The sequence below is a fragment of the Panthera leo genome, chromosome C1 (assembly GCF_018350215.1).
Source record: "Panthera leo isolate Ple1 chromosome C1, P.leo_Ple1_pat1.1, whole genome shotgun sequence".
Classification (NCBI taxonomy): Eukaryota; Metazoa; Chordata; class Mammalia; order Carnivora; family Felidae; genus Panthera; species Panthera leo.
Genome location: NC_056686.1, coordinates 142,317,374 through 142,330,833, shown reverse-complemented (window position 1 = coordinate 142,330,833; position 13,460 = coordinate 142,317,374). Strand labels below are relative to the sequence as shown.

Here is a 13,460-nt window from a genome sequence, read left to right as displayed (position 1 = left end):
GACTGCTGGCCTCTGATGGGGAGGAGAGAGATGGAAGGCAAGAGCCACAGACAGGCTCAACTTCACTCTGGAGAGACTTTCAAGGCCGAGCTTCAGTACCTTTTACGATCAAGTAGGCGATGGCGAGGAGGAAGGCGAGGAGGATGGCGAACAGCAGCGAACAGAGAATTGAGAGGATCTGGACAGGCCACCGCCGGGCCTGGGCTCGTCCGCCCGCAACCGTTGAGAAAATGCCATTGCGCTTATCGGGCAGAACCGGCGACCCGTCCCTGTCCCGCTGGAGTAGCGAGCTCTTTCTAGGCTCCGACGACGCCCCGGCTGAAAACTCCGCCCGCAGGTCGCGGGCCACTTGGTCGCATCCGTCCTCCTCGTCCCCTTCACCTTCACCCCAACTGTCCCCCTGAGTGAAGGCGGTAAAAGCCGGCCGGGCAAACGGAACAGGGGTGCCGAGTCTTCGGCGCAGAGGAGCGGAGCGCCGCCCGCTCTCTACAAACGACATGGCGGGAAAGACGAGGGGACCAGCGGACGTCGAGAGACTACCACCCGCCCCGCCCCGCGCTCGCAGCAGCCAATCAGGGGCCAGGCCCCCCCACAGCCTCCACCACCTGGCACTGATGCGCAGGGGTGTCCGGGAGTGCGCAACGGGGCGGAGAAGGTGCTGTGGAGCCTAAGGAAAGGATGGGTGCCCCGGGGCCAGAGCACGATCCCCGGCTAGTAGGAAGGAAGGGAAGCGGGGAAGCGCACAGGGAGAGGCGACCCGAGGCTGAGGGTAGCCAAGTCTCCTCTCCCTGCAGTGCTTCGTCCCGGCCAGAGACCTCCGCCACCGTCGCGTCACCTCTAGGCAACCGCGCGCCCCGGCAGCCCCCAAAGCTGCATCTTCTCGACGCTCGGTCCTAGCGCCCTCCCATACCTTTCTGATTCACATTTCCGAACCGATTTGCTTTCTCCCTTCTTCCGCCGTAAGCACCTACTCTTCTCTGGCTTCCCTCTTTAACGGCAGCTCACCGCCCAAACGCTCTCCCCTCGTCCTGACTGCCCTTCCCTCTTTTTCTTTTGCATTGTTCTCCCCGCCCCTATCACAACTTCCCTCCACGCTGCTCGACACGCCTCCCTCCCGCCCCCTCCACCCCGGAGTGGGCTCAGCTGCTGGTGCGTACGGAGTTTTAACCTTCTTCTAAGGAGCCCCCCCTCCTCTCCTCTTCCCGCCCCCTCCCCTCCGCCTCGAGCACCGCGCGCGCCCCCGCGCGCGTCCGGCCCCGGCCACCGCTAACGCTAGAAGCTGCTTACCCCACCCCCACCCCACCCCACCCCACCCCACCGCGGGCAGCCTCAGGTTTGTGGGGCGTACGTAACTCGGGCGGAGTGGGTGAAGGTGGCAGGCCCCCACTGCCCCACCCCCTACGGGGTGAGGCGGTCTAAGCTCGGGAAGCTGGGACAAGGTTGTCTTCTCTTCCCCGGGGAAAGTTGGTGGAGTTTTCCCAGAGGAGGCGCAGAAACTTCCTCCGTCCCCCTCCCCCCCCTCCATGCAGGCGACGCCAAGTGAGGCTGAGGCTGGGGGCGAATCGCCGAAGAGCTGCGTGTCGACAGCGCACTCTGATTGGACAGCGGGGAAGCCTGTCAGCTTATTGGCCCCGCTGATCCCGCCCCGTAGCGCAGGGCAGCCTTTAACCTTTGGCCCCAGCGGGCGCCAGCCACTCAGATCGCTTCTTGTTGGTATGTGTAGCGGCAGTGGCCGCCGGCGGAGCAGTCTGAGCCCGACGATGAGGCCGGGGACGGGAGCTGAGCGTGGAGGCCTCATGGTGAGTGAAATGGAGAACCATCCTCCTTCGCGGGGTCCCGGGGACGGGGAGCGGAGATTGTCCGGCTCAAGCCTCTGCTCCAGCTCTTGGGTCTCTGCTGACGGCTTCCTGAGGAGACGGCCCTCGGTAAGGGATCGGTGGAGCAGGGGGAAAGCGGCACAATGAAAAACGGAGTCAGAGAGGCAGGAAGCTTTTTCCAGAAGGAGAAGAAGATAAGAGCGGACGGAGGAAGAGCTCGAGATGGTGGGATATGTAACGAGGAAGAGAATTGGAGAGCGGGGATGCACAAAGGGAAGGATGTGGGTCCCTGGAAGTTCCCATTGGGCTTGGCCTAGACAGATGCGCGGTGGAGGTGCTGGGCCTTGGGCGCGGTGAGCCTCTTGGAGAGGTAGGCCGGCGGTAGCAGGAAGGGGGAGGCGGAGACTTGATGTTGTAGATTTTAAAAGCGGCTGGTAAAATCTGCTTTCACCAATAGTAGTGGTGTCTGCAGGGGGTACAGCTGGGAAAATTGGCAGGGGATAACTACCTGTTTTTAAGACCCGGAACAATGGGCACACAGGTAAAGAAATAGTTGTCTTTTAAAAGCGAATTAAAATGGATGTATTGGTTGGTTGTCTTTAGGGTCTGTGAATGACAGACCTTAGTCTTTGGAAAAAAAAATTTTTTTTGGCAGAAGTAATTCTACTTGTGTTAAAGATTGTGTTAGGAAATAATATGTTTATATGTTAGGAGTTAAGTGCCCATGGGTACACGTAATGTGTTCTTTTTTGGTAAGACCAGCTCTTACCTTAGTTAATTTGGTAGATTCTCACTTCAAAATTTAAGATCAACTTAAAAATAAATTTAAGGATAATTAGTGTTCTGACATAACTTAGCTATCTTCTATCTGTGTGAACTATAACAAAGTTGTGGTTTTTCACCCATAACAGTTTTTAAATTGGCTTTCACATGTGTGTTCCCTGAGTTTAGCAAGCCAGCTAGTAAGCAGTGTGCTTTTAAAAAAAAAAAAAAAAGAAAAAAAGAGAAAGAAAAGAGAAAACCTGTGCTTTAGCTGTCCGGTATTTATTTTAATTCTTTCCATTTTGTTCTGTAATTTGTTTAGTTTCAAGTTCTTTATAAGTACCGGTATGTATAGTGCATTTTGTTTGTTGAAGAAAGTGTAAGTTAATCCAGTAATTGAATTACACATTGGCCTAATATGCCGCTGCACATAACCAATTTGTTGAAATCAGATTTTTGAGAAGCATTTATTGTTACTTGCTAATTTTTAAATTGTCCCTATTTTTCAGATGGGGCACCCTGGCATGCATTATGCCCCAATGGGAATGCACCCTATGGGTCAGAGAGCCAATATGCCTCCTGTACCTCATGGAATGATGCCGCAAATGATGCCCCCTATGGGAGGGCCGCCAATGGGACAAGTAAGAATGTTTTTGTTTTATTTTGTATTTATTTGTTTATTTTTGCCTGTGGTATCATTGTGTCAAGATTTCAAAATCCGGGTGAATACTTGCAGCTGTTTAAGGATTAGCTTATGCCAAAATAATGTCAAATAAGTCAAATGTTGAGTGATGACACTAATCAAATTTTGAATGTAAGGAGAAGCCTTCTGTATAAAAGATTTATTTTCTACCAACAACAAAATTCAGTTCTTTTATTAAGTAGCTGTATATGTAGTCTTTTTAATTTAATAACTTCCTTTTTCCTATTATGTCAATTGAAGTTAATGCTTGAGTAGTGAATATTATAGGTCAACATAATTTATGTCCGTGGACCACGTAAATGCATAGAGTCTAAAAAAACACAATTGTTTAGGTCTTGGCTTAGAATAAAGTTGATTCCTGAAATAGCATTCTCTTCTGTGTGTGTGTGTGTGCGTGCGCGCGCCCGTGTTGGGAATAGAATAGGAAGGTTCTACTCTAATTCTTCATTAGGACAGTGCCAAATAGGTGGTTCATTTTCCACTTACACTGTTTTGTTTTGTTTTGTTTTAAATGCTTATTGCTTCTGCACTCCTGCTTTTGAGCTGTCCCTTTCATTTCCAGTATAAATTGTAAACGGATATTTTGTGGGAGTGATTTGGATCAAAAGGTTTTAATGCTGACTCAGTGAATTCAGTAGAACTGAGTTCCTAGAGAAGCATCCAAGAAAGGTAACAGGTTCAGTTACCATGAATAATTTTATGCCCCCTGTCAGGTTCTGTGATACATATATTCTTTGTTGGTTGAGTTCTTTCCATTTTAGTATCTATAAATCATCAAAAATTTAGGTTGATAAAATATTTTGGAAAGCCAATTAGGTATGGTCTTTCTGCTAATTAATACTGTTTATGCTGATAATCACTTGAGCCTTGATATTTTAATTTATTGGTGAAATTATAGTGGAGAAAGGAGTTTGCTCTGTGTCTTTCTCTTTTTAACTTAACCTTAGGAGTAGAAGGGCTTAATGTCAAGTGGCTTTCTTCTTTATTTGGAATATAGCCCTTAAGTTTGTATAAAAATTTTTACTCAAAGACACCAGGCCCCCAAAATTCTGCTGGGAGGATTTTTGTTTGTTTGTTTTTTTAATAAAAGAACCATTTATTCTGTGATTCTAGAATAACACAAGATTTAAAACTCCCTTAGGTGATGGAGAAACAATTCTGATTCCTCTTCTGTTTCTCTCCATCTCTAAGCAGCAAGGAGCTCTTCTGGTTTTCTTAGTAGAGCTGCTCTAACTAGATAATGAGCTTTAAAAAATATTTATTCTTTAAATGCTCTGGTTCTTATTTAAAATTAGTTTCTTTCCACAGAAAGATAAAATAAAACAATTTGCTACTGCCAGATGCTTCTCTCTTTTCTGGGGCCTTCTGTTTCCATTGGGCCAATCAAGGTAAGTTTTGCAAGGGATTGACCTGCTTACCCTTGCTGTAATGGTGCTATTGCACTACCAGACCAAGACACCAGCTAGTCATTTCTAGTAAAATGCAGATTTTATTTATTTTTTTAAGTACTTTTGTGTATCTCATTGACATAAGCTGGTCACAGTTTGCTTTATGGCCCTTTCTCTTTAGCTGTATCAGTGACCATCTTCCTAGTAAGGTTACTTGCTATTTGGCTCTTGTTAGGATCATGAATGAATGGATGACTTAAGAGTCCAGCTCTGAGGGTCCCAAAAGAAACTCCATTGTTTTTCCTTAAAATTAGATTGTTTCTTTTTTTCTTCTTAATATCTAACTTATATGGGACCCAAATTAGTAAAACTAATTCTTATTTGAGCTTTGGTAACAGACTAGGAGGGCATGGATAATTTAAATTCTCAAGTAATCTAGAAATCTAATTTAAAGCCCTGTAAGCAACTACCTTAAAGATAAAAGTTGCTAATTAGCAAAATTGATCTTTTTTCTGCATATCATCTCTTCTGTCTTCCCACTTAGAGATATTAATGGTCAGAAGATAATGAGAAACAGTAGGGTGCCTATGTAGTTCAGTGTGGTGACACAAAGTTGGTAGGGTTCTGCCATTCAATTTTAAAAAGTCAATTTACAGATTTAGACTTTGGGACTGAAGGTTATGGAACCTTCATGTATATTGCCTAGTTCACATTAATACCTCATTCTGGGACCAGCTGAAGATGAAAATTGGTGCCAGTCTTACTTGCTAAATGATTCTGGTCTTTGGAATGTTAGTGAACATGACGTGAAATTTTAAAACTTGTTTGTAAAATAGTATGCTGACTGGACAGAATACCCACCTACGGAGCCAGAAGTCGTAATTTTTTTGATGCATCAAGTTACAGGTTAAAGGAGTATTATGGTTTTCTTAAAGAGTTTTTTTATTTGTTTTTATTCAGGAGATAACGTACAGTGCCCCTTTTAGAATTCAGGCTGAATCTATTAGTACTAAAAAGTGCATTTCTTTCAAGTTTGTATCAGTTATCTGTTGTATAGGTTAAATTTGCCTCTTACTGTATGTTAACTTCATGTGGGAAGGTTGTTCTTCTGCTTTTACAGGATTATAGAATCTTAACAGCTGGAAGGGACCTTGAAAGTTGTGTAACCTTTAAATAATATGGAAATTAAATAATGGTTTATCACTGGTTAAAAAAACCATTATAAATAATTTCCCTGCTTGCTGGCAGTACTCAAAAATTTGCAGTAGAGATTTGCCTTAAGATGTGATTATATGTGAGGCCATCTTCTACTTATATAGTAAGTAATGTTTTGCTTTTAAAATGTTTTCACATCTAATTTTTATTGTTCTTTGTACACAAAGGACATGCAAGTCCTTCCTTTATCACAGGTGATTTTGCCTTCACTGAAAGTCCTTCAAGCTGGCTCTTTTTTTCTTTTTTTAATTTTTTATTTTTCTTTTAATGAGAAAAGTAGAGTAAAAGACTAAACTTTTTCAGCTCTAACAACCTATGGTTCAATTCAGATCATTTGATAAGAAGAGTAGGTGATATGTATGAGATATTATGGGTTGATGTGGAAGTAACAATACTTTTAGTAGTGCCTCCCTAATTCTAATTATTCATTACTTTTTGGGCTCTATTCAATAAATTGATAAATGAATCATTGCTTTTTACAAATGAGTTTGATTTTCTTGTCCTTAAATTGAGTAAGACAGGCTTTAACAGATCTTGAGTCCATTCCTGCTGCCATCTGGACCCAAGCAGTTACACTCTCATGCCCAAGATGCTCTTAACTTTTAGGATTTTTTTGTTTTTGTTGTTGCTTTTTTGTTTTGTTTTTTGTTTGTTTTTGCTTTAAGCTGCCCCCTTAAATTCTTTTAGATTTCAGCGTGTTGTCTCCTTGCCCAAGAACCTCCAGTGTTTTTCTGTACCTGTATAATGTCTAAATTTCACAATTTAACTTTCAAGACTCTCCCATAGTACAGTTCAGTGCATGATTCTGAGCTGCATGTCTTCACACTCCCTAATTTGAAACCAGGCTGGTCTTTTTATATCTTGGGTGATTGAATCAGTTCATGACTGAGCTCATGGTGTTCATGCCCTCCTGCCCACAGCTCACTACCACCATGAACTTCTCTTACCTAAGTTCTACCATTTCAAGTTCTGCTTTCTCTCAAAGATCCTCAGCAATAACTTTGTCCAGCATACACCTCCCCTTCAAAATATTAAAATAAAATCCTATGAAATCTGCCCACAACTCTTACTATTTTGGTTATTTGGGGATTTAGTTTTGATTTGTTTTGTTTAATGGTTTAATTGCTCTGTCTTTCCAGCAAGTAATAGACTGTAAGCTCTTAGAGGGCAGGACCTGTGTTTTCTACTTTTTAAGAAGTCCACAGGTGCTGAGCACAGTTCTTGGCACAGCATGGGTGCTCAGTAAAATACTTGTTGAATGAATGAAACAAAAACATACTCTTTCCTACATTATAGGCCTTGAAGATAGTAGTTGTTACATGTGACTATTTTCAGTGGTTACTTGTGACTTTACATTGTTACCACTTCTTAGTGTATGCCTCTCTACAGTTGCTTTTTCATTTGATAAAAATGGAAGATAAAATGAAGTAAATAATTTTTGTTTGGTGAATAAAGCAAAAATATTTATTTCCTTTTATTTTAAATTATAAGCAAATATATTTCTATCAGTATGATTTTATTGATCGTTTTTTTAAGAAGTTAATTTTTCCATACCCTAAGGGAAAATGATTTGGAATATAGGCCTTCCAGAGAAATCCATAGTGTTGGGTGTCTTAGGTTTTTCTGGCTGATTTGACCAATTGATTTGTTCCTATTGGTTTTGAATTACCTTTACTTTTGGGTATTTAGAGAATCCATGCCATTGAATTGAATGTTAGTAAGTGACAGAAAGCCTTTTTTTTTTTTTTTTAAGTTATTTGCTCATGATTGTTGAATCTCAGTAACTTTCTATATGCATTTACGTTATCCAGGCAAGTAATATTTTTAAAAAAATAGATTGAGCTAGAACTAATGTGTTTGTATAACTTCTCGGCTGTGTGTATGTGGTTAGATTTTGATGGATTTACTAATGATACTATTTTCTTTAGATAGTATTTCAGTTAAATATGAACTTACCTATTCAAAACCCTTAGCTAGAGTAGTGTTTGTAAGTATGGAGAATATTTGCAGACCTCTAAAAAGACTGTAAGTGTGGAAAAAATGAACTGTACCCCTCTTCTGCCTTTGACATTCAAGGGCACAGTATTCTAAAGATGTTGAGAAGTCTTGCAGAAGCCTTCTGAAACCATTTTTCTCAGTGTTTCTTGGTTTTATTTTACCATCTTCTGCTCCCCCACCTCCCCAGCCTTCTTTACCTCCCTGTTACGTGTTTATTTTGCTTTGTCTAGCACATTGCATGGAATTAATGTTGCATGGAATTAGCATTTTGTGAGAAATGCTATTATTGGGGCTGTTTATTCATTTAGTCTGGTCTTTAGGAGGAAAAGGCAACATCCAAATTAGTATTAACAGACATGAATGAAGCATTGTAGAGTGCAACAAATGTATTCATTGAGTAACAGGATTAAAAAGGAAAGAGAACAAATCTCAACAGGTTAACAGGTTGACTTTTAATTGGGTTTGTTAGAAAGGTCTGTGACATGACTTAGAATCATGAAATTGTATATCAATAACTAGGTAAAGATTTGGTAGCTGTGTGTATATGTCCTATAACTCTGTACTAGGATGTTTGGTTTTTATGTAGAGAAATAATAGAGGTAAGTTGAAGGTTTATGAAAGAATGAGTAGATGACTGTCTCATATGGAAGTTGTTAATCTTTCATTCTTTCTTTTACCATACCTTCATATTACTTTTAGTCGATAAGCATTTAAGTCTTCTGGCTGTGATGTTAAAATGAATCTATATATCCTGTACTGAAAACTTACAGGCATTCCTCACACGCTTGATTTTCTCATCTTCTAACTGATGGCTGTCGTGTTACTCCAGACATTTGGAAGTTTTGTGGAGATGAATCTTTTATATTTGTTTTCTTTCTCTGGTCAAGTAATCATACATTTCTTTTGCTTATTAAAGAAAAATAAATTGTGGTTAGTGGTTACTAAAGATAATGATGTTTTGCATGATGGGTTTGAAAGAAAACCTGCTTCTAATTGCTTCTTTTTTACTTGGTGTACAGTACACCGAAAGTGGAAACCTGAATCTTCTCCAAATCTGGGTGATGCTGCTAGCCATGTCTGTTAAAAGAGTAAACCTGCCAGCAAGTGAGGACTGTTTTGAGTTGACAGTTAGTTTGCTTTATCTTCAGCTTTGATTCCCCCCCCCCCCCCCCGGCCCTGCTTAAAACTCATTTATCTTAGACTTAAAAAAAATGTTCTCATTACAATACAAACATAATTTACAAACATAATTTTACTTGTTAGGTCCTGATCTTCTGTTGAGGTTAAGATTTTTTTTAATTATCTTTTGATTCATGGATGAATATTAAGTTTCTGTTCAGAAACATAGACTTGGTATAGTTTCTTTGGCCATGTGATACAAGAAAATAGTTAATTCTCTGAAAGGTGATTTTTATTTTTCAGTAATTTTGAGGTCATTATGTATTTGTTAGCATATATTTGTTAAATACAATGGAAAATTTCTCTCTCCTATACAGAAATAAGAATTGGTCATAAAGTTGACTAATACAGGTTGAGTTTCTGCTGTGTCTGTGTACCTGTCCTCTGCACCAATAATATGTACACAAATGAGATGTGCTCTTTGTTGTAAAGATGCCCACAGTTGAGAGAAAACTAAAAAATAAAGTTTCATATAAACAATCTGTAATAATTTAACTAGTTACAAAACTGAATCTAGTTTAAAGGACTCTAGGTTAAATCTACTTTAAAGGACTAATTTAACTAGTTACAAAACTGAACCTAGTTTAAAGGGGTAGGAGATAGTAACAGTTGTATGTCCCTCTATACTTGAATACCAGATGGTTTATGTTTGAAAGAAGGCTTGGGTGACTTTTTAAAGGAAGTTTTAAGATATAATTCTGTATGACTTGAGACATCACAGTTTGTTTGTATCCCTAGTCTGTGTTTAGAGCTTTTTAAAAATTAAAATTAGTTTATTTTCATTCAACTCTATTTTTAAGTTTTTGTGTCATATATCCATACCCAGTAGTTTTCTTTATATTTTCTTTGCCCTCATTTAAGTTTGGAGTTTAGTAAGAGATAGTAAACTATTTACTTGCCCTTTTGCACATAATTTTCTTTTAAGGTTTTAGGAAATAGGGTGGTGATGCCTAATCTGTATTAGGATTGTAATTCTAGCACCATCTTTGTATATAACTTTGAGAGATTTGATCCTTTTGACTCTGAAAAGTGAGTTGGTTACAGGATGAATGTCTGATTTATAGATGGCAGTAGTAAGGCTCCGTGAATGAAGTAATTTGTCCAGTGACATTGCAGAGCCAGCACTAAATTTGATGCTCAAAATGGATTGCCTTATTACACATGTTGATTCCTAGCAAAGATGATGATTTTACATTATTTACTAGGTATCCTTAAAGAACCGAGGTGCCGATCTAATAGGGAATAGATGAGAGACTGGGCAATATAAGAGAAACTTTGATGATCTTGTTTGAAGGAGAGCAGTTGTAATAAAACAGCTGTATTTATAGAGCACTGTTCTGTGCACCTTCCATGCATTGTTCCATTTGATCCCTATAGCAGTCTTAATAGATGAGTGCTATTTTCCCCCAGGTTACAAGGAGAAAATTGAGGCCCAGATAGGTTATGTAAATTAGCCCAAGATCACACAGCTGGTAAATGGCCATGCTGGATAGGAATTCTGGTAGTCTCACTCTAGACTTCATAGCTATACTAGACTGCTTCCTTGTATAGCAGTAGGAGATTATGTCATTAAGCTAACCTCCTTAGATTCTGAAGGAATAGCGTATACTTCAGCAATTCTAAACTATCCAGGTTGAGAGAATTTAGCAACCTAAATCCTGGCAATTAAATTATTAGATTTTTAATGGTTTCATACTGATGGTGCTGCCAAGTGACTGGCCTAAGTTGACACAAATCATCTCAAAAAAATTCAGATGGGTTGAAACATATATATCTATATTATGTGTATCCTAAAATTAATGAAACGTCATGAATGGTAAGGTTCTATTCCAGTTTGTGCAAGTGTAGTCTATTTTTTGTTCATCTAAATGTAATCTCAGAAAATGACAAATGTCTTGAATTTATATATAATTGTAGATGAAGAGGACTTAAGTTAAATAATTGTCCCAAAATGCAGCTACTTATTATTTTGGGTTGTTAAGGATATACTTTTTAAACAGAAGTATTTCTATTTATTTCTAATCAAATGAATATCTGCTTACATTCAGAGATGTAGTTTTTACAGTTTTTCACTGATTAATTTTTTGCATTCATTCATAAGGTAAGTTAGTGGTATAAAGGATCATGGTTTTTAAGTATAAGACTTAATACCCTCTGTGTACTTATTTGTGGAATTTGACTTTAACACCACATTTAAGAGGAACCAAATAAAAAGGCAATTTAACTTTTTATGGGGTGCCTGAGTGGCTCAGTCGGTTAGACGTCCGACTTCAGCTCAGGTCATGATCTCACGGCTTGTGAGTTCGAGATCCGCGTCGAGCTCTGTGCTGACAGCTCAGAGCCGGGAGCCTGCTTCGGATTCTGTGTCTCCCTCTCTCTCTGCCCCTGCCTGGGAGCCTGCTTCGGATTCTATGTCTCCCTTTCTCTCTGCTCCTGCCCTGCTTGCACTCTGTCTCTCTCTCTCTCTCTCAAAAATGAATAAACATTAAAGTATACTTTTTAAAAAGAGCAATCTAACTTTTTAGATAATCAATTTGCAACTTCAGGTTTGCAGAAAGAATGGTTTTGAATAATCAACAAGATTTAAAAAGTTAATTTTTAGACAAAAATAGCTTAGGTTGTGTGATTTCTTTCCAGCAGGAAAATCTTCAGGAAATAATAATGAAGAAAAGAACTTTTGAAGTGCCCACGTGAAGATCTTCAATTTGTTTTGATATCATAAAACAACTGGGCTAATTTAGTTTACATTTTGAGCAACTAATGTGTTGTAGCGTCGATGGAATTGCTTTTATTACTTTACCTTTAATTTTAAAAATATCTGGTAAAGAATGAAACAGGCTTGATTTTATCTAACATTAGGAACTTCCCAAATTGGGATGCTAAGAATGAGCAGATTGTGCAGTGCTCCCTAGTTTCTACTTGTTTTTTTTTTTCACACTGGTATTTCTTCTGAGGACATTGTGATAAATGATTAAACTTGTTATTAAAAGAATAGAAATATGCATAGAAAAATTTTTATATAGTATATATGCACAAATGGCCGTTTATGAATAAAGTATGCCAAGTAGAATATCTGAATTAATTTTGGTTTTAAGAAGTGTCAAAGTGTCCATAAAATTCAGATATTTAATATTTTAGACAATTTAATTTATGGCTCACATGTATGTGTTCTACCATTCCATTTTCTTCTGTTTCCTAATAACTAAAATTTTGTAATTATAATAATATATTCTCAAAAATAGCTTAAATTGAAATTTGTGAAGCTCTACATGACTGTGATTTTCTAGTGTACTTTTCATTAAGCTTACATGAACTATTGCTTTGTAGCTTCAAGAATGATCTAGCTGATGGAATTCATAGTGGCATAGTTGTAGCAACTGTGTTAAGAATTTTCCCTTCAACTATTTTGAGTCAACATCCTATTTTCATTGAACTTAAGATGCTATTAGTGGTAAGATACTCCATTATATGATGTGCCCTTAGAAAAAAAACCTAATGAGAAGTCTAAAATACTCTTCAGATAAAGCTGGGAGACCAAGGGGCTGTTTAGTCCCTTCATGTGAAGCAAGAAGTAAACCTGCAGAGGGACAACAAAGTAACTTCTGAATGCCTCAACTTTGGTTATTGGGCCGAGGGAGGGAAAAGTCACTTCTGAGGATTTGAACCAGAAATCTCATAAGCTTGCAACCTGGATCAGTTTGTATAAAACAAAATATTGTTAACTTAGAAATTTTAAATGGTATCATGTTGATGGGGCTGCCAATGACTGGCCTAAGTTAACACAAATCCTCTGGAAGAATCCAGATGAGTTGAAACATATATCCCCATATTATGTGTATCCTAAAATTAATGTTTAAAAAAGGAAATCGTAACATTTCCACAAAGTAGATTCTTTACGCTTTGGGGAACAGGCTTTTTGTGATGCTCAGGTGTCTGGAAGAGTTTTTATTTTGTCTAATACTTACAATAGCTTTTCATAAGAATGTAGTATATTTCGTATTTTTTTGTTCTTTAGCTTCATATTTAAAATACCACAGGCTTTGTCTAAAATTACATTAATAATCTGTTTACTTTCAGATGCTCAGTTGTACGTAATTTAAGAATCTTTCCAGTGTTTGTCCAGTTGAACAAGCCTAACTAGTTGCCCCTCAGAATTCACAGAGATGTTGAGGGAGAATTTAGCTTTTTATTTAACACTAAATCTCACTCTATAATCAATTCCATGAGTTTTAGTCTAAACGCAAATTTTCTAGCTGTTTTAAGATTTGAAGTGTGGGAAGAAAAACAATTGAGAACTCTGTCAGACTGTTTAATGGTTTTCAAATATTGTTTGCTTTAAGTGTCACTGGTCTGTTCTAGTCAACTTTTGTTATATGTAAGGATTTTTGTCCCTTGGTT

General features: G+C 38.9%; 2 protein-coding genes across 11 annotated transcripts in view; one reads left to right on the top strand and one right to left on the bottom strand.

Moving 5' to 3' along the window:
- The window catches only part of ARL6IP6 (ADP ribosylation factor like GTPase 6 interacting protein 6), a 41,120-nt gene extending 40,042 nt beyond the window's left edge, over positions 1-1,078 (bottom strand). The window contains exon 1 of one of the 4 annotated variants that reach the window (XM_042948791.1): positions 100-1,078. In XM_042948791.1, the coding sequence (XP_042804725.1) occupies positions 100-499 (400 nt within the window). In that variant the 5' untranslated portion in view covers positions 500-1,078. The remainder of the gene's footprint in view (positions 1-99) is intronic. The other 3 variants (XM_042948789.1, XM_042948792.1, XM_042948790.1) reach the window with 3 other exon arrangements.
- PRPF40A (pre-mRNA processing factor 40 homolog A) overlaps positions 1,070-13,460 on the top strand; it is a 53,342-nt gene continuing 40,951 nt past the window's right edge. For 3 of the 7 annotated variants that reach the window (XM_042948784.1, XM_042948783.1, XM_042948782.1), the window contains exons 1-2: positions 1,304-1,799; positions 3,089-3,220. In XM_042948784.1, coding sequence (XP_042804718.1) covers positions 1,524-1,799; positions 3,089-3,220 — 408 coding nt within the window. In that variant the 5' untranslated portion in view covers positions 1,304-1,523. Of the gene's footprint in view, positions 1,150-1,297; positions 1,800-3,088; positions 3,221-4,590; positions 4,671-13,460 lie in introns of those variants that run through there. The other 4 variants (XM_042948788.1, XM_042948785.1, XM_042948781.1 and 1 more) reach the window with 4 other exon arrangements.